At 40.4% G+C, this 27,185-nt stretch overlaps 2 protein-coding genes across 2 annotated transcripts; both read right to left on the reverse strand.

Moving 5' to 3' along the window:
• Positions 1-25: 25 nt before the first annotated feature.
• faim2b (Fas apoptotic inhibitory molecule 2b) lies at positions 26-4,146 on the reverse strand. Its single transcript, XM_038695769.1, has 12 exons — positions 3,942-4,146; positions 3,278-3,323; positions 2,819-2,886; positions 2,657-2,721; positions 2,482-2,535; positions 2,344-2,394; positions 2,183-2,222; positions 2,049-2,086; positions 1,840-1,927; positions 1,644-1,739; positions 1,363-1,416; positions 26-1,245 (listed from the first exon to the last, which is right to left on the reverse strand). Exons 1-12 carry the CDS (start codon positions 3,954-3,956, stop codon positions 1,096-1,098), a joined length of 765 nt encoding a protein of 254 aa, XP_038551697.1. The 5' UTR covers positions 3,957-4,146; the 3' UTR covers positions 26-1,095.
• A 13,177-nt stretch (positions 4,147-17,323) lies between these two features.
• On the reverse strand, positions 17,324-26,968 carry LOC119886241 (nuclear receptor subfamily 1 group D member 1-like). The gene is made up of 8 exons (XM_038696834.1): positions 26,950-26,968; positions 21,546-21,857; positions 21,349-21,437; positions 21,094-21,238; positions 19,280-19,848; positions 18,997-19,182; positions 18,672-18,882; positions 17,324-18,560 (listed from the first exon to the last, which is right to left on the reverse strand). The coding sequence occupies exons 1-8, from the start codon at positions 26,966-26,968 to the stop codon at positions 18,364-18,366; spliced, it is 1,728 nt and encodes a 575-aa protein (XP_038552762.1). The 3' UTR covers positions 17,324-18,363.
• Positions 26,969-27,185: the final 217 nt, after the last annotated feature.

Here is a 27,185-nt window from a genome sequence, read left to right on the forward strand (position 1 = left end):
TCATAATGATCAAACATTTCTTTCCACATGTCAGTTTTATTTTAATAATGTCACAGTCAAATGGACACTGCTCATTGTCTTTAGAAAAAATATATATTAACATGTTTTATTTGCTATACAGTTAAACATTTCTAATAATAATAATTTTCTATCAGATCCCAAAGGCCACATTAAAGTTAGAATATAAATTGCAACTGATCTCTAATAACTAAAGTAAGTTGTTAAAGTATGTATGCTGCTACAAACACATTTTCCCTTTGTGGTTGGTTGTATCTTAGCTTCAAAAGTCTTGATGTTAGCTGAAATCCCCTTATTCATCTTTCCCTCATAGAGTATTTCCCCAGAAAACATCCATGCTCAAACTGACCTGTTACTATGAAAGTATCTCACACTCATACAGTAAAACATTAAACTTGTCATCTATGATGGTATGCATTAAAAACAAGTATAAAACAAACACTATATATTGTACATGGTTATTAAAGCATACTAAACCCTGCTGAACTGGAAAAGATTTCCTGAATGTTCCCTGTTTTTGCATCATTGATGGATTACATTACATTTATTTAACTGACAATTTGATCCAAAAAACCATCTGTGGATTCAGCCATGTGGGTACGAACCAAGAACTGCAAGAATCATGCAAGTAGATCAGCTTAATCAAATATGCTGAACTGCTTTAAGTTCTAAATGCATGAACATTGTGCACATTAATGCAGCAAGGAAAACCTGAATATATTCAACTGTGGTTTTGGTGTTTTATCCACTTATGAGCCGATTTAGACACTAGAGGGATACAAAAACAGATCAACCAGAATGGCCAGAGTACAGTGAACATCTACGGTAAGGTATCAGGCGGGATTGTATAGACAAGGTTACATAACCAAAAGCAGAGAACAAGTTTTGATTCATGTATAAAAAAATAAAAATGGAAAAAAAAACTATAACAGTGATTAATTCAAAACCCGCATAGCCCTGATGTCATCTGGTTCATGTGGGTAATTAATCCAAGTGGGTTGTTGAGTTTGTTGAGAATTCAAATAGTTCAGCTGAGAGACAGCTATAGAGCATGCAGGGAAAAGTGGAGGAGATGCTTTACTCGCGGCCTCCTCCCATGATTTGTAGTAGGAAGCTGAACAGGTAGATGATGTCCAGGTAGAGGCTGAGGGTGGCAAAAATATATTCCTCTGGACTTATGGAGTAGCGCTTGTTCCCTAACAGCAACTGAGTGTCAAATGCCAGGAACTGTGGCAGAAGGAGAGACAGAAGGAGATGACAAGGAGAGGAAATGAGCAACAAAAACAAGCAAGAAATACTTCAGCAGAACAATATTGAGGATTTGATGAAGTATCAGATTCTCACCATAGTGAAGAGAATGGCTCCTACCACAGCATAAGTGGCATGTAACCAGGGAACCTGTGGCGCAAGACAAAAGTGCATTACAAAACACTGGTAAGAAGGATAGCAGGATGCTAAGTGCTTTGCTAGATTATCTGTGAGGCTAATCCCTTCCCACACCCAAATACACCATCAGCACCTGAGGCATTAACCTGCAACTTTAACTCATCATTAATCACAGCTATTTTAGACATCTTCTAGAAAGGTGTGGATCGTGCTGGCCCTGCTGGAGGAGGCGAACTTACATATCCGAAAGGGACAACAATGGAGATGGTGATGGCACAGAGAAGCATGACCACACACAAAGAAAACAGGACGCCCTGACAGGATGTGACATCAATCTGCAACAGGATAGAGAAGAAGATGGATGATGGATTTATTCAATTTCATCAAAGCTGCCTGTTTGGGTGATTAAAAAAGCAGTTGAGCAGTTCTTCCCACCTTGCTCTGGAAGCTGAAGATGGTGACAGAAAGACACACCAGAGCCGTGATTCCCAGACACAGCATCACTGATTTGGTGTTATAAAAGCTGGAGGAAGAGAAGGCAGTCACATTCATTGCATAGTCTTTTAGTCTGGAAAGACTTGATGAGTTGACATCAATGTCAGACCCCCACATAGACACATGCCAGCGTCACAGTATGTATTTACCTTGACACAAATCCCATCATGAAGGCCATGCTCAAAGTCTGATGGAAGAAGTAAAGAAACATTACCGCAGTTAGGCTTTCTGAATGAGTATAGAGCTACAAGAATGTACTGTTTTCATGGTGAGGGATACTCACAAAGAGAACTAACAATATGATATTCCAAGGAAACTGCCTCCTGTTTGGGTAAAAAAAGAAAATATATTTTGTCAACTTAAATTCTCAAATGTGTAGTTACACAGCAGTAACTAGTGTAATGAATGTTTTTGTTGTTACTAATATTGCAGAAGAAATATTACCGCAGGTCTCCACAGCAGGACAGCGCAATGTAAGTGGCAAAGAACATGAGGCTGTCAAAAAAAAAGGCAAATAATGATACAACACTTAGTAAATAAAGTAACGGGGACACTATGATGTGATGGTGTGTTTTCACTTACTAAGATGCCGTGTACAAGCCAGGATGAGTCTGAATATAAAACCTCACAGGTGCGCTGTAGAGACGACAATTAAATGGACTCAATTCATGTTTTAATCAGTGGTAAAAAGTGGTAAAAAAAAAAAAGTAAAATAGTTTATTGTGAGATATAGTAGATGAAACACAAGAGTAGTTACCAAAATGAGAAGAGAGCAACAATTCCCACTGTGACAAGCAGCTGAACCATGAGAATGGCGTACACCTGCAGGCAGACATACATTGTGTCAGAGCAATGGAGGTGTGTCACTGTGATATTGTTTTTGTACCGGTGTCAAATGTCTCGCGTAACACATTTATACCTTCCGGACGAAGGTCCGCCTGATGGTCTTGTCATCCCAGGCGAACTGGGCCTCCATCTCCCCATAGCCTGAAAGAGAGAGGAAGGAAGGAGACATGTTTGTACAAACTGAGGATAAATCCCAGGCAGTGTCTTAAAATGATACTACAGCTGAATTATTCCAACAAATTAGTCACCGTGAAGGAGGGAGGTTTAACTGGTCTGGTACTACCATGTGTACTTTTCAGCACATAATGTGATGTCAAGTCACAACTTTTAAACTTGAAAAAGGTGCAACATTAGAAGCATTTATTATTAAAATTACAAATTGCAATTAAACAAAATATGCCATCAAAATATGAGGAAGAATAAATATCACCCTGTGTGTATGTTGTCAGTCTTATTTTCTTTCACCAAGTACTTTGACTCAGACAGTCATATGTGTAGTAAGTCTAGGTGGATCTTGAACATTAGTTTTTACCTGCAGTCGCCTCCTGATAACTGGGTGGCTCATTGTCATCACTCACCTGCTGGGATCATATTAAGTTTAGTAGGGTCATTACAACTTTTAATCACTTGCACAAAAAACTGTTCTCAAAACTGTTAAAAAACAGATCATGTTTACTCTCACACATATGAGCCAGCACAGTACTATTTTCCTTTCACCTATTGTTTAGCTGTGCACAGTCTATGACGCGTGAGATTTGACTGTTAAAGCTTACTGCAGACAATTTTCCATTACAGATTTGTCTACAAAACAGCCTCCATGTTTGATTAGGTCAAAGGATTAGGATGGATGTGATTGGCCTCCAGCACAGATCAGCACAGATGACACTAAAGTTGACGTACAGAGAAACCAGTGTTAATTAAATGAGCTCTTTCTCACGCGTTCAAAAATCACAAAATCTTTTTTATTTTATGTCATAATGTGGTTGAGGATTTTATGTCTGGCTGTGATGTTGTCATTACAAAGAGATGGCCATCAGAAACAGGAGAGCCATATCTCTACAATCCTAACTCAAAGCCATGACTCTATTATGTATGTCTTAAAATTACATTAAAATGTTATGGATCCTTATCCGTGCACCATAACATCACTTACAAAGCAATAGTGTAACTATAATTCAAGAAAGTTAAAAACGTACCTTTCCCTTTTTCATGATTGTTCCCTTTTTGTACCTTTGTGTTACTGATGATGACTACCCTGAAGTAAATCCAAGTGTAACAGGCTTTGCAAGGTCCAAAACACTGCGAGTTGCGAGCAAAAATGTTGTTCTTAGAGTAGTTGTTGCTCTGAATTTGCGGATTATACTGAAGCTTTATATGTGGTTAATCTCTCTCTAAACCCTGATCCCACGCCACCCCTATCCTCGGCCTATGAGGTGGTTCCAGCAAAGTCCAGGTAGTGCCAAAACACTGAGATGAATCCAGACTATACCACTGCTGTTGCTAAAGGGGGGTGTTGTTTATGTCTCTCTTTACTGGCACCAACTGTCTTAGCAGTGTTCTAGGACAGTTAATCATCTTGGTGCTCACCCGTAAGGCTCACAGGATTTACACATCTGAGTTACATATACATTACATAAGTATTTTGCTCCACTTCAGGGAAATAACACAGACATACAAGATAATCAGCAAATGCACTGCATTATCTTCATGTTGTATAAGACTATTAAAACAAAACCAACAACCCCTGCACATGTGCATTTGTTGACTGACATCATTACTATTTATTATTATCAAGAGAGCTTATGATGTATGATTATCACTCTTTTTCTTTATGTAGACTGTGTATATGGCTATGTATATAAATGGAACACTTGAACAAAGCTACAGTAGACAGCGGGGTGTTTTCAATTTGTTTGTGCCATATAATTTAAAAACACAACAGTAATCTAGTGAATTTCTGACATCTTGTTATTGCGTAAGAGACGTGTTTAGTAACAGGCACACCAGGCTAATGGGATTGAAGTTAAGAACATAATGGAGCACTCTCATAACCTTTAAAAACAGTAATAATGAGATTTACCAGCAAGCATACACCTTTGATCTACTTTGACTAATATTGATTTTATTGTTCTCTGCTTTGCCAAGAAGTTAGAAATGACACCAACGTGACATGGGGCTCTAAAGAAATGTAATGTTACAATGAAATGTGTATCAATATAGATCATTAGGTAAGTACACACATGAGAAAACCACTGATCACATTTTAATGGTTTCACCTTCCACTGAGAGCCAGTGAAAAGTGAAAAGTCTGCTACAGTACATAATGATCTAGTACTATTGCATAGGCTGTTACATACATGGTGATACAGTGTCTGGTTTACAATTGATAATGTTAACATATGTGAATGTTGCATGGAATTATGACCTTCTATTCTGGCATGTTTGAAACCAGGGTTTTCATTAATTTATTAATTCAGTCGCTGTGGAGCAACTCTGGGACTTATATAATAATAATAATAATAATAATAATGATCTTTATTTGTAGAGCACTTTTCAAAAACAAGTTACAAAGTGCTTTAACAAGTGTAAAAGCATTACATTAATTTAGTTAGAAAGTTAGAAAAATTAGTCCAGGTTGAAGACATACTGAATGCATTACTTCAGGCCTTACAAAACAACAAGAAAGACAATAATAAACAAATCCTGAAACTAAATAGTATAATGATAGCTCTTACATCCAAGTTACTTTTATTCCAGTGCCCAGTCCTTATTCCACATGGGATAAAGTATAATCTTGTGGCTGGCACAGCCAATTTTAGAAGGTAAAAAAATAATTTTGTGGTAAGAAAGTGTTTTTTTAAAGTTAATTTATTTTTGTTATAACATTGCCTGCTTTGTAGTTGAACTCATCAAACTTAAATCATGTTGTTGTGTGTCTATGTAGATGTCTTTCATGCAGTTTGTCAGTGCTGATGTTTTAGCTGTAAGCTGTGACTAGTTTATTGCTATAAGAGTTTGGGTAAGTTGTTACAACAATGAAATTCAAAATTAATTTCAGTGTTTTATTTTATTTTATTTTACCTTTATTTTACCAGGAAAGAAATCCATTGAGATTTTCTGTTTTACAAGGATGTCCTGGCCAAGATGTGAAACAGAACACAGTGCAAGGTGCAAACAAGGCATTACATGTACAGCAACATTATTCATAAAAGTAACAGTATTATTAAATTATTTACAACAAAGTATCAGATAAAAAGACATAAAAGCACAATGAAATTTAAACATATCGTAATTTGACTAAATGTCACAGGTGCAAGATGTGTTTAAAACCTCTGACAGTTTTTGTTTAAAACTGGATACAGGAATAAGAGACTCCAACTTCAACTTGAGCTGCAGATCATTCCAAGACCATGGGCCAAAACAGGACAGACTCATTTTTCCTGACTCTGTACGCACAAAGGGCACTTTAAACCACAGCCAGCTACTGGCCCTGAGACTGTGTGTGTTCTGGAAGGCAATAAATTTACAATAGATATATGATGGCAATTTTCCTAAAATGGCTTTGTATATGAAAATATACCAATGCTTCATCCTTCGAATATTGAGTGAAGTAAATCCAGCCATGGTATATAAAGTACAATGGTGAGACCTGTTATATACCTCAAAGCAGCATGGTATGGGGTCCAGTTTAGCTAAGGTAGTGGGATAAGCAAATCTATAGATGGTGTCTCCATAGTATGTGTCTGAGACTAAACTGATGCCTGTCTGTATTACAGAAATAACGGATAACAGTTACCCCATTTAATATCACACACATTTAACTAGTATGTATCACATTTTGAACACACAGGCTTAAAATGTCTAAAATGTTACAACCATCTCCGGTCTTCTCTACCTCAGTAAATTCTCTCCAAACCTCAGCAGATTAAACATGTTAAATTAAAAGAGCGCAGAAATCCAGGTACGTCTTAAATATTATTTTTTTAAGAACATTTTGTGGTAACATAACACACCAAAATAAAACTCCTCCCTACCTCCCAAACAAAGAAGAGTTTGGTTGAAGCTCATTAAATTCCCCCTCCCGGCTCCCTTACAGTCAAGATGGTGGACTTTGGTGGATAATCCACTCAGTGGATCAATGGAATTAATCTGCAGATTCTCCGGTTCAAGATGAGACCAAACTTTTTATGGATGTCAGTTTTGAGCCATGACAAAGGCCAAAATGGGCCCCACAACAGACTGGGTAATTATTGAATAACTGGATTCAACTGCCTAATGACAGATGCCATTAGGCAGAAATTCCTACACTAAATGTCTCTCTAATATTGCTGTAGCTAATTTTAAGGATGTTATTCCATCTGCATTTATTTCAATACCATTGTTATGACCCTTGGGTCATATTTGTCATTTTGCTTTGCAATGACAGGTCTGTTCTCCCCCCTCGGTGTGTGTGTGCTTGCATGTAACTGTAAACAGGTGGTCGAGTTGATTGCTGCTTCAGGTTTGGTCGAATGGATGACAGCAGCCTTTTTAACTCCCAGATGACAGCAATCTGCTCTTCTACTAAACAGAGAATGAATGAAAGGTGACAAAAGGGAGGAAGAGATGAAAGGACAGTGGTTTTACAGAGTTCAGAGGAAAGTGGGAGAAATGTGCAGGAAGGAACAGGAGAGATGAGACAATCACATCAAAACTTAGATTCGGACACTCGACTTATTCAAAGGCAAATATAACTCTGGTAGTTGTGACTACTGTGGGCAACAAGAGATGGAGTATGTTATGTTCCACTGTCAGAAGTATGAGAAAGGAAGAAGGCAGCTGATTCAAAATCTCAGAAAGATAAAAGTAGACTTTGATTTAATAGATATTCTGTGAAAGAACTCAAACAAACAGTTTTTCAGTATCTCAGTGTAATCAATATAATTGAGAGGATATGAGTTTTCTTGTTTGTTTGGGGGGGGGGGGGGGGGGGGGGGGCATTAGGACTAGCCAGTTTGATCCACACTCCATATCAGTTGGTGGTGGTAATGTGCCAAATCAAATTTATAAAGAAGAGAAAGAAAAAGAATCTGCTCTTCACTCTGCCATTTCTATGCGCCAACCACTGTGGATCTGTATGTTGTGAAATCCTTTGTAAGTAGAGAAACTGCAGCTCAGTGATTTGAAAATTTGTATAACTCAGTGATGTGGATTCATTGCTTCAGTGACTTCAGCGATTGTTCAATGCAAATTAATTGATCTTTGTAAATAGATATCTGTACATATTGAGCACCCAGTAGCAGGCTAAATAAGAGGGAGAAGCCCTTTTCTGTTTTATTTTATTTTTCCCCCTTCTGGTAGGAGCCCAGGTTAGAGTTTTGTCATTTCTGTACATTTTTATGTTTTCTGTTAGGGAAGTTTAGGGTTGTTAAGATATCTTCTGTTATGTTGGGCATGGCTCATTTCTGAAGTGAATATAATGAATATAATATATAATAATATTACACCTTTTTTGTGCATGTAATAGGTTTGCAAAGTGAAAAAGCCCAAAGTCCAACCCAAAGGGAGTTCCCATCTCCCACAGAAAACTCTGCTCTGAACTGCCTGAAAACAGCTCGTTTGTAGTCCAGCCGTTTCCCTTTCATCCCTGTGACGACACAGGGATCACAGGGATAAATATAACGCTTGCCAAGCGGCAACTCCGACACGCCCTCAAAAACACACACTGAGCTGCAGCACACACCTCCTCTCCCTTCCAGAGCTCAGTTATATTATGGATGAAAGATACTTTTGTTACAGATTAATAACTCACCACTGAAACTCTTGCTCCAGTCTATGTTGCCAAGCTGGTAGGCAACATGTACAGCTGAAACAAAGCCATGTTTACCGGCTTCTCATTGGCCCGCCTTTCTCTGCTTCTGATTGGCTAGTAGTCCTTAAGAACTGTGCATGTGCAACTCCATACAAAGATCATTTAGAGACAAGATGTATCACTCCATAGCTAAAACGAAGCCTTCACACACAGGGTGAAAAAAGGAGCTGCAGCAAAGTGCAGTATGAAAAAAATAAGGTGTTTTTTGAAAATTAAACCATGTAAACCTGTTCTGGTACAACCTCTAAATACGATTTTGAACCTGAAAATGAGCATAATACCACCTCTTTAACTCAAATAGCCAATCACATGGCAGCAACACAATGCATTAAGGCATGTAGACGTGGTCAAGACAACTTGCTGAAGTTCAAACCGAGCATCAGAAGTGACTTTGAATGCGACACGGTTGTCGGTGCCAGACGGGCTGGTCTAAGTATTTCAGAAATTGCTGATCTACTGGAATTTCACGCAAAACCATCTCTAGGGTTTATAGAGAATGGTCCGAAAAAGAGAAAATATCCAGTGACTGGCAGTTGTGTGGACAAAAATGCCTTGTTGATGTCAGAGGTCAGAGGAGAATGGGCAGACTGGTTCAAGATAACAGAAAGGCAACATTAACTCAAATAATCACTCGTTACAACCAAGGTATGCAGAAAACCAACTCTCAACGCATAACACGTCGAACCTTGAAGCAGATGGGCTACAGCAGCAGAAGACCACACCAGGTGCCACTCCTGTCAGCTAAGAACAGGAAACTGAGGCTACAATTGGCACAGGCTCACCAAAACTGGACAACAGAAGATTAGTAAAACGTTGCCTAGTCTGATGAGTCTTAATTTAAGCTGCGACATTCAGATGGTAGGGTCAGAATTTGGCGTAAACTACATGAAAGCATGGATCCATCATGCTTTGTATCAACGGTTCATGCTGGTGGTGGTGGTGTAATGGTGTGGGGGATATTTTCTTCACACACTTTGGGCCCCTTATTTACCAACTGAGCCTCGTTTAAACGCTACAGCCTACCTGAGTATTGTTGCTGACCATGTCCATCACTTTATGAACACAGTGTACCCATCTTCTGATGGCTACTTCCAGCAAGAGCAAAAGGGGTCCAACCCGGTACTAACATGGTTTACGTAATGAAGTGGCCAGTGAGTGTATAATTTCACTTTGTTGAACTGGCCTTACTTGGAAGGGGGGGAGTGGGGAGACACACCTTTTGTTATGCCTATGTTACCCCTAGACCAGGGAAGTAAAAACCATGTCTCAATATAACATAGGACTCCTATGCTAACTTCAGTCCCTCCTAAATTGATCATCTTGTTGATAGTACTCCCGGCTCACTGTGAATGACACTCCAATCTATTGCCTCTCTGAAAAAAGATTATAAAACAAAGAAGCTAGCTCCATGGTATAACCCCCAAACTCGTAAATTAAAGTAAACAAAGTTGAAAGGAAATGGCATTCCGCCAATCTGGAAGAATCTCAATTAATCAGGCAAGATGGATATAGAATATAAAGGCCCTCCTTAATGGCAGAGTAGCCTATTACTCATCATTAACACAGGAAAATAAGAACAACCCCAGGTTTCTTTTCAGCCAGGCAGACAGAGAGTTGCAGCTCCATTGAGCCATGTATTCCTATAGCCCTCAGTAATAATGACTTCATTAGCTTTTTTAATGATAAAATTCTAATTATTAGAGACAAAATTCATCATCTCCTGGAACCAGTATACATTTCTATTCAAACTCAGGAACCTTAGAAACAGCTATAAAAGCTGGTACATATTTAGAATTTTCTCCTCTAGATATTGACCAACTACCGTCAATGACTTGTTCATCTAAGCCATCAACCTGCCTCTTAGCCCTCATCCCATCAAGGCTGCTTAAAGAAATTTTACCTTAGTTAGCACATCTTTACTTGATATGATCAAGCTGTCTTTATTAATAGGCTATGTACCACTGTCCTTTAAAGTAGCTATAATTAAACCTCTTCTTAAAAAGCCCACTTTTGATCCAGGGGTTTAAGTCAACTAAAGATTTATAGTCTATTTTAAGTTCCTTAAGAAAGCTTTCTTAAGGAACTTAGAGAGAAGTTACCAAACAGTTGTGTGACTTTCTACATAGCAATAGTTTATTTGAGGATTTTCAGTCAGGATTTAGAGTTCATCATAGCACAGAGACAACACTGGTGAAAATTACCCGACCTTCTAATTGCATCAGATAAAGCACTTGTCTCTGTACTTGTCTTGTTAGATCTTATTGCTGCTTTCAACACCATTGACCTTCACATTCTATTATAGAGACTGGAACATTTAATTGGCATTAAAGGAGCCACTCTAACCTGGTATAAGTCCGATATATCAGATCGATACCAGTTTTTACATGTTAATGATGAATTCTCCATGCACGGCAAAGTTAGTCATGTAGTTCCACAAGTTTCTGTTCTTGGTCCAGTCCAATTCACCTTAATTAACTTATTAGGAAACACTCCATAAACTTTCATAGTTGTGCAGATGATACTTAATTATATTTATCGATCAAGCCATATGAAACCAATCAGTTAGCTAAACTTCAAGCACGTAAAATTCTGGATGACTTGCAATTGTCTGATGTTAAACTCAGAGAAAACGGAAGTCAAACACTTTATCTAAAAATATGGTTATGGCCTCCAGCACCAACGTAAGGAATCTTTGTGTTATCTTTGAATAGAATATGTACTTTAACTCCCACATAAAACAGATTTCAAGGACCACCTTTTGTCACCTACCTAACATTTCAAAAATCAGGCACATCCTGCCTTAAAATGATACAGGGAAACTAGTCCACTACCCCACCAGACCCAGTTCCCAGAATGCAGGGTTACTTGTGGCTCCTAGAGTCTCTAAAAGTAAGTTGAAAGCCAGAGCTATCAAGCTCCTCTCCTGTGGAACCAGGTCTCAGTTTGGGTTTGGGAGGCTGACACCATCCCCATGTTTAACAGTAGGCTTAAGACTTCCCTGGTTGATAAAAGTTATAGTAAGGGCTGACTCGGGTTATTCCCGAACCATCCCTTAGTTATGCTGCTATAGGCTTAGACTGGCAGGAGACTTCCCATGATGCACTGAGCTCCTCTCTGATCCTCTCCCTCTCCATCTGTATGCATTCTTATCACATTAATGCATGCTTACTAACTCAACTTCTTCCCTTACCTGTTTGTGCTTTCTCGTGCCTCTCCTCTCTCCTTCTGTCGCTTTCTGCAGGTGTTTCTGCCTCCGAAGCTGCAGAGTGCGGATTTGTTGTTGCACCTACTGACCCCATGTTCCTGCTCAGCAGCCACTTCTACAATTAATTGTAAGTTACGTCTTATTGTTATTATTATATTGCTATCATTATTGGTGCTATAATTCATATTCATTGATATCTGGACCACTACCACTATTTCTATTGTATTACATTTCTTTGTGGACATTGCGTTGAGCTACTTCTGTCTGTCGAGGTTTCTACCTAAAAGGGCCTGTTTTTCTTGCCTCTGTTGCCAAGTGCTTGCTCATGTATGGTGAGTATGGTCTAGACATATGTGAAAAATGCAATTAGCTAACTTCTGCTGTTATGAATTGCCAGAAAAATTAATTGAACGGAATTTAAAAGAGGAGCTACGGACAGATACACACACGAAACCCATAGGGCTAACTATCTCTTTATTGGTAGAAACTAATCCCGTCTAAGATTTCGCCTTGAACTACCTCTGCATACACTTTCTTCTTGTAGCCACTAGATGGCATCATCGGGCAAGAATATATTTCTGTAGTGTACGATGCCAGAAGGGAGCTGTGCCTGACACATAGTAGGTAGCAATCAGGGGCATTGACATAAAGCTCTACTGGGGCCATACAGTCTATCACGGGGCACAGTCCCCCTCATCCCCCATGTAAATGTTTGATTTATTTTTGATGGAAGTGTATGAAATGTGTTAGTATATGCTTTACCAGCTTCCCTTGCTTACCCCATTAATATTGGCTCTGTCATGTCAGAATGGGCTTTGACTGGAGTATAAGCACACATACCAATGGTACCACCTAAGAAAAATTCTGTCATAGCCCTCCTACCTGATTTGTGAGTCATGTAAACAATTTTCCATTGCTGCACAGTCACACCTGACACTGCAGTGCTCTCACTACCTCTCCTTTAAAACAGTCTGTCTCTGTAATACGCCTGAATGGAAACCTCTTCTAGAAAAATCCTTGTAAAGTCTGTGAAGACTGATGCTGGCTGTACATCTCTGGCTGTTCTTGTACTGGATGAGGCTGACTGTGTTTCACCTGGGCCTGTGTGACCTGCTAAAGACGTCTGGGCTGGGTCTGTGCTGCATTTGAATCAACTGTGCTCATACAGGCTTATGATCCAGCTGCTACATTACCGACAAATTTAAGCATAGCCGCTTTAAATTATATAATACTATATACTATATATTAATACTTGCTAGATATTAATGTTATCAGCTGCATCAGGCCCATACAAACTGTCCCCCCTAGTTTCCTTTGATACATTTTCAAAGCTAACATACTATTTATACTAGGGCTGGGCGATATGGCCAAAAATGTTATCATGATAAAACATTTCATGTCGTCGGATATCTATAATTAGCAGGATAAATGTCAAATCATTATTTCTATTGAGTTTAAAGGCTGATATTTGCTCCTGAGTGAAAGTTAGAGAAACCAGGAGGTTAATTGTGGGTTTAAACTATTCTTTCTGATCATAACAAAAACTTTATGCCAAACAGTGAGGCAGAACACTCAAAACAATTATGAAATAAAATCTTTTTTCAACAAATATGCACCAGTAAAATGAAGTTAAATCTTTTTTCGGTCCCTTTTTCCTCAACAAAATAAATATCTTAATAAGAAAAGTATGTGCTTATTCGTTTATGATTCAAATTAATAAGATCGAACATTTATTGAATATTTATTGAACATTTATTGTAATCTTATTGAGGACAATTATGTCGCGATAATTGGGTGTGAATGCTGCAAGCATTCGCAACCTATGTTGTTGCTAACCTTTATTATTGTTATTCTTCGGTCACGTTGTTTTTGTGCGCTAACTAGTCCCACAGTTTTTGACGTAGAAACTCCGTTCAAAGTCCAAGTTGTCCGGCTCAATGAGGAATGGGGTGCTATTACTTTTGTCATTAATACCTTGAATACTTTCCAAAATATTCAATGTTTTCCAGGAAAATTCTCCCATTGTAAGTGAATGGAGAGACTGTCGAAATCCTCCTCATACCTACTCCACTTTGAAAGCTCACCAGTTCAGCATACTTTCAGCTACAGACTTGATTTAAACTGTAAATTGGTCACAAGAAGTTAATCTATTAATGATGCATTCAGCTTTTTGATATGTTTTATGGTTTGTTCACGGTCGCTGTCAAAGTTTTATGCTTTTTTGTGCTCTTTTCTGAGTTTATAATGGGTGTGTATTGCGTGAGTTAGAGTGGGTGACATCATCACTACAGTGTAGCAGCCTCAGAAAATCTTCTTAGATTTTTCTCTTTAACTCGCTGGCTTGACCACAATTTTAACTCTTCCTGCATAATTTTACCCAAGAAACGTAGTAAAATTTGTTGTGGTTCCTCCCTCACATGTGCTTATTAAATCCCTCTGGCTTATAGATTTATCTCTGTGTCTTTCCAAAGGACAAGAGTGACAGAAAATCCTCCATAGGCTTCAATAGTAAATTCTCCTCAACTTTTCTTGACCGGAGCAGAACGTACCAGTTTTGCAACTTGGCAAAGTGGTCACTTTTTTCAACTTTACTCAAAAAATATATCCTGTTGTTCAGAAATGCCTTCTGCCCTCCCAGTCAAGTCATTTTGTCGATATGACCTTTAGTTTAGTCTCTGGGGAGGTTTGTTTGAGGCAAAGTCTCAGAGAGAGTTTCCTATCTGTCTATATAGGATAGCTGGTTGCCCAGGTGATGTTAATAAGTGAGAGATCAAAGGGAGATACACACGCACACACACACACACACACACACACACACACACACACACACACACACTTGGTCCTGTGTTCCCGATTGGTGGACAGACATTAAGCTATTTCTTGAATGAAGTCAAGTGTACTGCATCCAGAGTACTGCATCTGCTACTACAACCACTACTACTGCACTAATTACTACCACTACTACCTGGTACTCCAACTAACACACAGAGAGAGACACAAACAGACACACTGTTCTCTTCATTGGAAAAGCTTAAAGAGACAGAAGCATCTACTGCTCCTTTAAGAGAGAGGCTGAAATGAGAGCTTGCATGAAGTTTAGCAATTCAGTTTAGCATTAGCCTCCAACAGCCACTATTCACACCGCAATTTCTCCAGAAATTGTTATTGTTATTGTTTTATTGTAGGCTACGTAGCTATGCCGTAGTCTACGCACATAGCCCTGACGCAGGAGTATAAATCAAGCTTGGGAGTTTCTGTGACAACGCACAAGCCGCACTCATTTCTCAGTCCTGAACCTGTGACCACTATATAAATATGTAAATATTTACTGGCGTGGAAAACAACATGAGCCATTTCTAACTAAACTTCAAATATGATTATTATCAAGATAATAATATTATGGCCAACGTGTTTATAGTTGTGCATATTTGGCACTAGAAATCGAAACATCAAAAAGCCTTTTTGTGCATACACACTGATTAGTGAAGAGTCAGAGTTTTATGGTTTTTATGTTACAGTTAACTCATTGAGTTACATTTTAAAGTTGAGATGGTAGCAGGTTTAAAATTTTACTGATCCATAAGGTTCCTGTTAAATAAAAGTAAATTTGTTTTCTCAACTGTTGTTTATGGTCAAGAATGAACTTTGGATCTGGGTCCTTTGAGATGCACAGATACTGACTCTTTGTTGTGTAACAATACACAAACCTCTATCATAACATTTGTCTGTGTTGTTGTGTAGTAATAGGTAGTAATATTGACTTTGACAGAATGGACTTTTGGTTTATTCAGTAATAGTTAGGGTTACCCGTCTCTGTTCAAAACGTTTCTGGTTGTTGTTATCATCTTGTCCAGTAGGTGGCATGTGAAGACATCAACATGATTCATAGAAATCACTGGAACACTGGCTGTGTCAAAACTCCAGAAGAGAGTTTCAGTGTGTTTTTTCCTCCTGATGCAACATTGAGAATGAAAGTTTGGCTGAGTTCAAAGAAAAATGGTGGGCAGAGCGCAGTTTTTGGCTGATGCTCATTTTTCATTTCTTGGTCCTATAAGCAAGGGCGTCAATTTATGTTGAAAAGTGGTGGGCATACTTACGGGCTCATATTAGGGTTGTAACGAAACACTTAGTCCACGAGACGTGAGAATGCACAATATTGGTGTCATGAGAACAAGACAAAAAGATACTCCAATGCTATTTAGAAGAAATCTTCATCAATGAAATATGCCATTTGATTTGGGGGTCTGGGGGTTTCTCCCCCAGAAGCATTAAACACTTAATTTCCTGCATTCTAGTAACATTTTCTGCGCCAATTTATGGTGAAAATGTCTTTATTTATATGAAGGGAAACAAAATTCATGTGGCCGATGACAATTCAGAATATAAAAATATTATTGAATTCAATGCAGTAATCAGCAGCTTGTTTTTTTTAGCCTAAGTCACTTTTTTGGACAAGGCAGATTTGATTTTCTTTTATATTTACATTGCATTTCATGTTTTCCTATTGTGCAAGTAAACCCTTCTCATAGTATGTTTTATTTGTTATTTAACATTTCTTGTTGCAAGCTAATTTTCAGAAAACCTTTAGCAAATGCTTTCAAAAACTGGTGGGGTCAAAAATAAACCATTTAAAAAAGTGGTGGGGACATGTCCCCAGCGTAAATGACACCTATGACTATAAGGGACATGCTTACAGACCATTTTACTGCCAATGAATCATAAGACGTGGAGGGGCTTTATTGCTTTTATACTGTTGCTGATTTAAAGCAAATATACTGGTGAATATGTGTCACAGGTTGTCCTGAAAATTTGAAATGAAAACATACGAATGGGGAGCATAGCCAATCAAAATGACCTCAGAATATTACTACCATTGTTGCTGTATTCAAAAAGTGTATCTATGTGTCTAATGTTAGCAGTAATTTAAAGTATCACAAACATGTACAGATGATATGGAGACTCCTGAAGGCCATCAGTTGCGGTTTATGGATAATTTCCCCAAACATTTATACTAATACGTTTCTCACAGGCCTTCCAGTAGACTGTAGCGATAGCAGTGGTGAGGGCTTCTCCTTGTGCCCACAGAGCATTTGCATACGCACATCCTGAATTAACTTACTGTGTCATATTTGCACATATGACTGAACAGGATCCATCTCTGTCGATAATCTCCCTCCCAGTGGCTGTGAGTCGGTGGTAAAGTACAACACCTTGTATTTAGTGAAGTGTGACGCTCTTTGAAATTACATTTACTTGTTATCATGCACTCTAAAATCAAGTGGTGTTTCTTGGTGTAATAAAGCCCCTAATGGCTTCTCAGACCCAGAGCATGATTGGCTGATTGCTTCTGTTGCTAGGCTACAGCACCACGGTATGCCTCAGCAATACTGATGGTGGCATCACATTAAGGAATAAAAATGAAAAAAAAGATGAGCACAAGGAAAAATATGCTATATAATGTTATTTAATAATGGTACTCTATGGTGGAACCATAAAACATTTACAAAATATTCACAAGGTGATGCAGTCAGTTGACAATACATTTATTTCAATTATATATCTTCAAAAAGTTTATACTCAGAGTGCATGGTTCAAACGCTGCATTCTCTTTGCAGTCTGTAGAGCAATCTATTGTGACATCATACAATAATTCAATACTAACTTAATTTACATATGCAAGAACCTTCAATCTAACAAGGGTACGAACCGAGAATAAAGGTTATATACAAAATGTACAACAAAACACCATAACATATATCCATCAGACACGGTCTAAAATGACCAATAATTTCTCCCTGATTACCGCATACAAATACAATGCAACTTACTCTCATTTCTTAAAAATGTTATACATTTCTCAATCACTAATGGGTGATTTTCATAAAGATTTCCCACACGGTGACATGTTGTGAAAATAGCTTATGTCATTTCAACAGGGCATACACAAACTCTCCTCGCCAACTGTGTATCAGACATTTCTATTGCTATGTTGTATATTGATTTCAGAGGTCTTCTCAATGTATGGAAAGTGCCCTTTACACATTGTGGCATGAATGTACTGTAAGAAATCATTGTTGGTATGTTGTTAATGTTTGTACATGTTCCTTTTTTCCTCTGGGCGAGTGTGTCCCTCTTGTTAGCTTTGTGAGCTGGTATAGGAGGACAAAGTCTAGTGAGGGACAACAGGCTCATTCTACTTTTTGGTCTTCAGAACAAAAACTGACAAACTCCAGGAGGGAGAGATGATGACCTGCTGGCCTGTCGACTCCAGGCTCCCAAGGAAGAACACAGTCTATGTTTTGAGGGTTTTTTTAGCAACTCTGGAAACAACTGGATGAGGAATCAGTTTGAGTTCAGGAGCCTCCGCCTCTTGCTGTGCCTATATCTTTCACTGATATTTTTTCCCCAAGCTCAGTCTCGTACAGTGTCAGACTTGGCACAGCTACCACACCAACTGTCCATCATGCATAGGCCAGTGTACTTTGTGTGGCAGGCCAGGCTTGCATGGGGAGCAGGAAGGCTCCCCAAAGCGGATACTTCAGTGAGCATAAGCTCTCTGAACTCAAGGATCTATGCGGAAAGCTAAAAGCTTGTCAGAGTGTTGGTTATTCAGGGTGCGCAGGTCCGGCAGACGTAACAGCAACTTTGGGAAGAGTGTGCTGTCATCTGGGCGGCGACTGGTTATAAGAGAGCGCAGAGCTTTTATTAGATTCTCCTGCAGCTGCTCCACTGCTCCCACCTCCACTATACCAGAGCGATCTGCAGAAAGGGAGAAGAAATTGTTTAGATGTCGTAGACATGAGCAAATGTGTGCATATGGATGGATGTGTTTGTGTGCATGTATGTATAAGTATCTTACAAGTGTCTTACCAGCAGAAACCAGCACAACAGCCATGAAAAGGGCCATCTCGTCCGGCTCCAGACCCAAAAAACCTAGCTTCTCACTGAATTCGAACATGGAGTCCAGTAAGGAACCCATGCCAAGAGCTCTCAGTGATGCCAGTGAGTATGTCTGCCCATTGAGGAATGTCACTGTCCTCTCCTTGGGGTCAAACAGTGAGCAGAACCTCACCATCAGAACCTGTGGACAGAAGCAGACCAGGTTAGCATCAGAAAAGACTCCAAAGGATAAGAAAGCAAGTGAATAAAAAAACTTCCACACTCCCATCAAGAAATTCTATTTAACTGGATGTACCTGGAAAGTGCCGGATTTGAGCAGCATGACCTGATCATGCTGGCTAAGAGTCTGGAAGCCCGGGATGCTCTTTGCAAACTCCACTACTTCTTTAACAGCAGGGGTGAAGCACTGGGAGAAAGACTCCCAGACCTCCTGACTGGAACGACTAGCCGGCGCCACGGGACATGAATTGAGTGGACATGCCTGCAGGAGAGACCGAGAAGAGAGGAAGTGTTAAGTACTTTTTATTTACATTAAACTGAAAGATATTCACATACTGGATAAGGGGGGGAAGTCTCACCAGCACTTTGGCTCCTCCATTTAGCTTCCAGGGGCAAGGACTTTGGTTCTGGGAATCCCTTGCTTGGTAGCTGTTCTGATTGGCTGAGTAGGACTGAGATGACTGGCGGCCGGTGACGGGGCACTGATTCTGATGGGAGAAGTTGTACCTGGCGTTGTCAATGTTGGAGTTTTCATTGTTGGTGTGGGCAACAGGGCAGGTTGTGGGGACATGGTAGCTTGATGTCAGGTTTGCCTGCTCCCCCTGAACTGTGTGCTGAGTCTGGGTTGCCGAGTGTGACCGGGAAGGCTCCTGTGCCGAACTGTGCTTGAAAGACAAAGAGCCGATGTTGCCGTTGCCAGCAGCCATCTTGAGTGGTTTCTCGTCACTGTTCATTAAGTTGCTGCGGTAAGACTGCGATATGGAGCATGCTCCTTCATTTGTCTGGTTCTGCGGACTGCAGGGGGCATCGGGAGGAGGTGACACTTCCATTTCCATGGAAGCTGATTCGTTGAGACTGTTCATGTAGCTCTGCATCTCATCCAGTAGTCTCTGCTTCTCCCGTTTGGGAATACGCCCAAAACGCACAGCTGAGGACAACAGGAAGAGAGCATCCTCTGTTAGTATTTACTGGCATCAGGAATCGATATCTCTGGCAGCTCCTTACTGGCAGCACTTTGATTAATACACAGAACAGCAGAAACACTCATTTTCACATTCAAACAGTACAGAGAAACAACCACACCGTGCTCCAATATGTATTCTACATCTGATGCTCAAGATGTAATCTCTTTGTGGATTACTCATCCTCCTTTCCAGCCTTTACAATACTCCCTTCCCCCTTTTCAATTCTTCTCCACTGACAGCCCTATTTATATCACGCTGTATGCTACACCACCTCCCCCAGCCTTTCTCTGCCTTCCTGTTGAGCACTCGCTCTCTCTTTTTCTGTGGAAGTAGGTCAGTGGGTCAACAGCACTGAACTTGATGTCATTAGCACCAGAGTGAGTGAGAAGTGGAAAGGTCATAAAGACAAGGGAGGCAAGTAGGAGAGGTGATGAGACAGGTATGGAAAGAAATTGGATGATCAAAAATTTATCTGGGAGCAGATATGTTCAAGTCACAGACATGACTTGAAAATCAATGGTTGCTCTATAACATTATCATTGTGGGCTTGTAGAACCAATAAGTCTAATAATAATCATTCTTTTTAACGTATCTGTGTGCCTATGAAAAGTAAATGTAAAATATCGTTATTATTAATAAATTTTCCCTGCCGTGATCTGATGAATTAGCGGGTGATTTTTCACTCCTGCATTTTGGCTTTTTTGGGTCAGCTAAAAATATTCACTCTAGAAAAAGCATGATTTATTATCACCTAGTTTAGCCACACCCCAAGAGATCAGAGTCCTGCGGTGACTCTGCAGTGAAATAATGCAGTAGAGCAGATTACTGTGTAGTAATATTATTTTAAGTTTGAGCACTGTAGGCTTTCATGATTAAACAGGACAGAATGACATTATGTCTCAAGTGATTATTTGTAAATGCCAGTGTCGAGAAAAAAAAAAAAAGTAGGTACGGCTGTACATCTTGTTGAGCACTTGGTGTAATCAACAACTCTGTGCCCCAATTTCCCAAAATAAACCATATTTGTCACAGTTTCTCCGTGACTGATGACTACTGGGACTCTAGAGCTCCTCTTGCCATAAATCAGACATCAGGGCAAGGAGAGAGAAAGACAGATGGGAAACGGAGAGGAATGGAGAGAGTAAAAGAGACAAGAACATGAACACCGTGTAAATATCTTCTTTAAGGACACTAACACCATCTCTCACCATCTCTGGACATTCCCACGGAGAGACACTTCTTAAAGCGGCAGTGCTGGCACCTGTTCCGGTTCATGCGCATGATGAGACACTTTTCGTTCTTTACACACATCTTGTAGTGGATATTCTGCTGAATGCTGCGTCTGAAAAAACCCTGGGGAAGGCAAAAGGATAGAGACATTAAAGGGTGTCTTTTGTGGGAATGTGTCTGTGCTTGTACCTATTGATAACAAAAGACATAATACTATATTTATTTAGTCTCACCTTGCATCCTTCGCAGGCGTGCACGCCATAATGGAACCCAGATGCGATGTCCCCACACACCTTGCAGAGAAGCACCATACCTCCGGTTTCTATGAGAGAGGCATACATCCATTATCAGAGAGAGAAAAACAATAACAAAGTGCTGGCAGGTAAACGTAAAGGAAAACAGGAAGGAGGGAAGTGAGTGGGGTACTTACTGGTGAACGTGCCAGTGAAACCACAAGGTCTTTTGGCCACTGTGGGGTGGTTGTAGGTTGCCGATGATACTGTTGTTATCTGGGCAACGGGAGCGTTGTTTACTTCAGGAAACTGGAAGACCATTCTTGGGGAATGAGTTCCTCCCCCTTGTTCCCCTCTCTTGCTCAGGGCCCCAATCTCCTGAAAGGAGACACCCTCTGGTGATGAAGGCTGCGAGTGGGAGGAGGGCGACTGGGTCTGGTATCCACTTGAAGGACTGCCAGGACTCGGACTGGCACTGCCGGACGAGCCAGCGTAGAGGATAACACCACCTGGAGGAACAGAGGGGGGCAAAAACTCAGTTCACTGATCTTCATCTAGGTCTGTGTTCACATGTGAGTGGGAGTGCAAGTGGTGAGTGCACTGCTCTACTTGGACTCAGTGAGCGAACTTTGCAGACATTCACAAACAAACAAAATGATCATGTTGGGATAACAGAAATTTGATCTGATGAATAATTTATACAAAACGTCACAGCTGGGGCAATAACAACCCTGACCTGGATATCTGTGTCAAGTCTTTGGGTTTCTAATATGTTAGATATCAAATAAAAAAAATGTCATTCCAAAGTGTGTGTTGCTTTTACTTGTAGTGATGTGGTGGCATCTTGAAAGCTCATTGGAGAGTGTTATGTGAATAAATAATGCTAAATACACCATGACTAGGCAAGATAAATACTCTTATTTGATGGTTGGAACACCCACACATGGTTATTTAGATTTTATAGCCTGACTTTCTACAGAGGCTGCATTTCTTTCATTTCCATTTCAACAGCCTGCAAGGTATCATGTCGTAGCAAAAAGTATTTCAGGAAATTATACGCACATCACAGCAAATCTATGTGCCATAAACAGGCCTTTGTTTAGGGAAGTCACATCAAGTCGGAAATGCTCAATTCCCCCTCAACACAACACCCATCCTCGGCCCTTGTTTTGCAGAAAGTGTTCTTCCCCGCAATATGAAAGCCTGCCCCTCACGTGCAGGCAAAGCCAGCCAGCTCTCTGTGTGCTTGCTCTCAGCATAGTCTTTCCTCCTCTTGCTTCTCCCGCCCCCGCCCTTCTTCTCAATTCTCCTCCCCTTCTGCCTCCTCCTCCTCTTCCCTCCCTCCCTACCCACTTTGGCTGCGGGCGGCAGACCCATCTATCCGCCAGCCACCTGACCGGGAGCTCACATGGACTCTTGACACAGTTCCCGCCTGGCTCACAAGGCTCTTTGCGCAGTCCCGTGTAGACAACAACAGCAGTACAATAACAAGCGCCAGGGCAGATCACGTTTGGCATAGAGAGGGCTTTAATGCTGTGACTACAGACGTAGAGGAAGGCAAGCAATCTGCCCTAAGTCGCTGCATTCCATAGAGTCACTAGAAAGTGTGCAGAGGTTAACAGTCACGTCGCTGCTGGCAACCATTTTGACACATATCAATTATTTGCTTGAGGTTTTTAGTCAATTAAAGTGAGTTTTTTATTTTGCATCTATATCACAGGTGTTATAAAGATGGGAAAATGCCTAAATTAATTTACCCACTTTGACACAATTATTTTAATTTATAATATCATGGTAATAAAACTAAAAAAGTCATGAGAATTGAATCTTTACTTATGCAGACATTCATCATTTCAAGAATATTGTGTATATTTCTGCTCATTTCACTTTTATAATTATCCTCGTCTTCAGTTCAGAGTTTATTTGCCACTGCGTCAGGTGTCTAAATACCTTGGCATAAAAGCCTGTCAAGCAAAACGTTTTCCACGTGCAGAAATAGCATGCCTCACATTCAACATCCAGCTTCTGCATCACTGGGCTCATATCATGATGATCATGATTACACTTTGTGGGTCACCATCAGACAGATAGAGATTTTCAACACAGCTTTGTAACAGCATATCAAATGTCTGCCCTACTCTGCCTAGCAGATAGTGTATCTAACTGTAGTGGCACTGTTATCTCAAGTACTACTAACAATACCCTTGGATTGTCTACACTGTCATTCTGTGCACATTTTCTCTCAAGGACCTTGAATCATCTGAAAAAAAGCCTCCCTCATCTCTTGTGCTTTCTCTCCTTGAGAAAACACGTGCTGCATTTCTGTTTAAGTGCCTCCTTAATTCCACAGCTCACACGTGTCAACACTGAATGTAAGGTACTCTGGTGGCTTGTGTGTGGTATCAGAGCAGACTGGGACTTAACGTCACACACAAACGTGCACATGTGCCTGCACAGTTTCCTATGTGTTTGTGTGGGTAATATAAAGCTTTATGGACATGTGTGTCACCTGCTGAGGACAGGGTCACTCCCCACCCGTCCTGCCAAACGAACTCCACATCCACTTTCTACATTCAAAATCTCCGCACCCTGTGGTATTAAAACATTTGATATTCTGTGTCCTTGTAACCATTTCCTGGAAACTGGTTTGACAGAGTGCCAGAACGAGCTCTGGGAAAGTCATCCCTTGCTGTACACAGGCACAGGTTACAACATGTGACCTGCGGATGCACACAGAGCCATAAGAACTACAGAATAAACAAACCACTCCACCGCCCTTCTTTTACAACTGTGCATGGGCACTAATCCCCACTGCACGTGAAACAGCTGGCCTCGTGTATATTTAAGAAGCGTTTTCAAGGAGGATGGTTCTCTGAAAGCAAACAAAGGGCAAAATTTGCATCATATCACATGGACCTCCAATGATCTTTTAATGCTTTATCAAGAAATATCAATGATTCCATTGTATGTTGTTCCAGTTTGATCTTGTTTTAAGGAGTTCTGTTCTTCAAAACTTTAAAGAGTTTTACATGTTGTGTTTTCACCCATACATGTGTGATATAGGGTAGAAGAAGCAGGTTACACTCAAGTCTTTAGATAGAAATACAATCTGTCACCCTCTCAATGTGTATTAGCTAGTTGTGTGATCGTCTGTCAAGCTGAAAGCACTGAGGTATCTGGTTTCAGGACTGGCGTCAGAAATTTCTGGCATCTTTTTCATCATTAAGGACCTTAAGGCTCTGGCTAAAGAAATGCTTTTAGGTCACATGGTTAGCTCTCTGAACACTGGAGGTTACATTAGTGGTGTTCATTGTACAGTCGTGGGCATCCCTTGACAAACTTTCAAAAATGACTATTCATTTTAACATGGATTTGCGCTCATCATCCCAGACACAGACCTATTCAGAATTAGGTTATTCAACTAATAATACACCCACATTCTTCATGGTAATTATACAGTCTGATCTTCAACCAGTAGAGTGGAAGGAATAGCCCATCATCGACTACTTAAGCTATGCTACACAATTTTGATATGGGCCAACTCCATGAATAATGTAAAATTCATCACACTGACCCACAGCTTCTGTTTGTTGTCAATGACAAACTGTACCAAAAAGGTAGACTTCTTTTGTGAATGCTGCAAGTGCTCAATGCCTTCAATGTGTTACACTTGCAAGATCTGAAACTGGTAAGCCCAGTTCGACTGGATCCAAATGTAGGTTAATGTGTTATTTCAGGAAGCAAAACTGTGATACTTCACGTTTAATATGGCCCATTATTGTTAATAATGAACATTTAAATCCAGTTATAGGAATCAGGACGAGAGAAAGGGCTGGTAAACCTCTCTGACCCACTGACCAACCTATCAGGGAAGGAAGAGGGATCCCCCGTGCGATGAGAGTGCGCGCGGTGGAGAGAGGAGCGACCAGGAGGGGTGGGGTGCTCGGTTATCAAGTGCGGCACGTGGACACTGGGGCTGAATACACGTGCTGTCAGCACGAGGCGGGGTAACTGCGCATTAAAAATCCAGGCACATGATTCCCAATCGTATCACGACTGTTTCTACCCTGGGTGCACTGGGGCGGAGAGCAGATGAGAAGACATGACAGTCATAATGGTCACCTGCTGTTCAAGGACGCGGGTATAATGTCCGTCTGTATTTGATGTCATTTTTCTACTGGGACCCTATTTATGCGATATTATAAGTGGTGGCGTCATAGTGCATTATGATATTTCTGTCTCGCGGTCTAAGACACATAGTAGCTTGCTCTGATATGGCAGGCTATTCATTTAATTTGCTGTTGACGTAGGCTATGTTTAAGCGGCAATAGCCTATTCATGAACTTTCCATTGCTAGTTCGGTCTATATCTTTTCAGAAATTAACACAGAGTTACCTGTCGTATCCACCACAATACTGTAGCCTATTAATATTTGACAGAGCCACGAAGTTAACGGGGAAATAGTTGGAAACTGATATGGACTGGCTTGCTTGTTATTTGTTTTTGTTTTTTTGGAAGGATGTCATTCGTCGTCAACTCCCACTACATTAAGTTCATTCAGGTCTTGGCAGAAGTGGATGTTTACTCCGAATACTGTTCTTAAACGCACGGAACCAGCCTCAGTGGGCGTGACTGTTCCTTGACATAGCCTACTCACATGTTTTGGAAAAAGCTGGGCTTCAGTCGCATTTAAAAAAAAAAACCCCAGCCCAGTCAAATGACTCACGCACTGCAACAAAGTAACAACTCACACTACTTCCCGTAAATGCCTCAGTTCATGGTTGGGGGCGATTTTACGGAAGTGGAAGCCAAAGCACAGAGCCTGCCGCAGAGTTAGGCTACTGTGTGACTCGCCTTGTCTAAAAATCAAAAGCACTAGAGTGAGGATGGGGCTTAAGATACAGGGATTACGTGGACAGAGAACGTGCCGGGTCAGTGGGCGTTTTGGGTCGCGCTTCACGTAGCCTAAGTTTGTTTACGTGTGAGAATCGGAAGTCCGCCGCAAAGACTGACGAGAGAGGACTTCCCTCCCCAGCTCACTCACTCAAAGCTCTCAACTGTCTGCAGCCCAGAAGCACTTGGCAGCATGCCATATGTTACACAGCTGAGTTAAAAGCCAGCCATACACTCACTCTATAGTATAGCTATGGCTGCATCATCCCTCAGCGCGTGACTGAACAGTGAGATTATCAAAAGCGTAGCCTATATAGTGATTAAAACGCAGCCGCTTCGGCTCTGCAGAAATGAGAAATTGCAGAACTGATAAAAGGTGATTAAGCTACTACACAGTGTTTTAAAATGACATACAGTAGAAGTGGATTTAAAAAAACAACAACAACGACATCAATGCGTTTCTACGCACGCGGGGCGCTTATCAGTTTTTTGTAGATATTGACTAATGCAATTAAAGTAGCTATATGAACAATGCTGATAAACAATCTTTATTAACCAATAGGTACACTTGCAATCTAAGAATGAGGCTATTTTATGTGTGGAATTGCTATGGCATCTATCACTACGCACCATTGTCATGCTTTCTTTACTCCCATCTCCAGATGATTAAAAACAAAAGACATACAGTAAAGTATAAAGTTTACTTACCACCAGGACTATTTTCCATGTTTCCTAGTCGATCGATGTTGTTCAGCTGTTCCGTGCTGTTTAACTGTGGACGTTTAATTCTGGACTGACTGCCTTTGCTTGCCACAGAGGAGTTTCGTTGATATAGAGGTGAGAGTTAATAACTGCCAAGGCATAGAGTGTGTATCCAAAAGCTCAGACCAACAGGAGTGTGCGCGGTGCATTGGGGGTTTGAGGAAACCCGGTCGACGAAGAAA

Source organism: Micropterus salmoides, unplaced genomic scaffold, assembly GCF_014851395.1.
Source record: "Micropterus salmoides isolate LMB-PRFRI ecotype aquatic unplaced genomic scaffold, ASM1485139v1 Ms_hic_scaffold_4, whole genome shotgun sequence".
Taxonomy (NCBI): Eukaryota; Metazoa; Chordata; class Actinopteri; order Centrarchiformes; family Centrarchidae; genus Micropterus; species Micropterus salmoides.

Excerpts from the sequence above, each read along its gene's own strand:
- LOC119886241 (XM_038696834.1), bottom strand. Across the intron at positions 21,438-21,545 it reads TTTCACTGGCACGTTCACCA|AAACCGGAGGTATGGTGCTT; the intron begins GTAAGTACCCCA and ends CCTCTCTCATAG. Across the intron at positions 21,239-21,348 it reads ACGCCTGCGAAGGATGCAAG|GGTTTTTTCAGACGCAGCAT; the intron begins GTGAGACTAAAT and ends TGCCTTCCCCAG.
- faim2b (XM_038695769.1), bottom strand. Across the intron at positions 2,395-2,481 it reads GGCTTGTACACGGCATCTTA|CCTCATGTTCTTTGCCACTT; the intron begins GTAAGTGAAAAC and ends TTTTTTTGACAG. Across the intron at positions 1,417-1,643 it reads TTGTTGTCCCTTTCGGATAT|GTTCCCTGGTTACATGCCAC; the intron begins GTAAGTTCGCCT and ends CTTGCGCCACAG.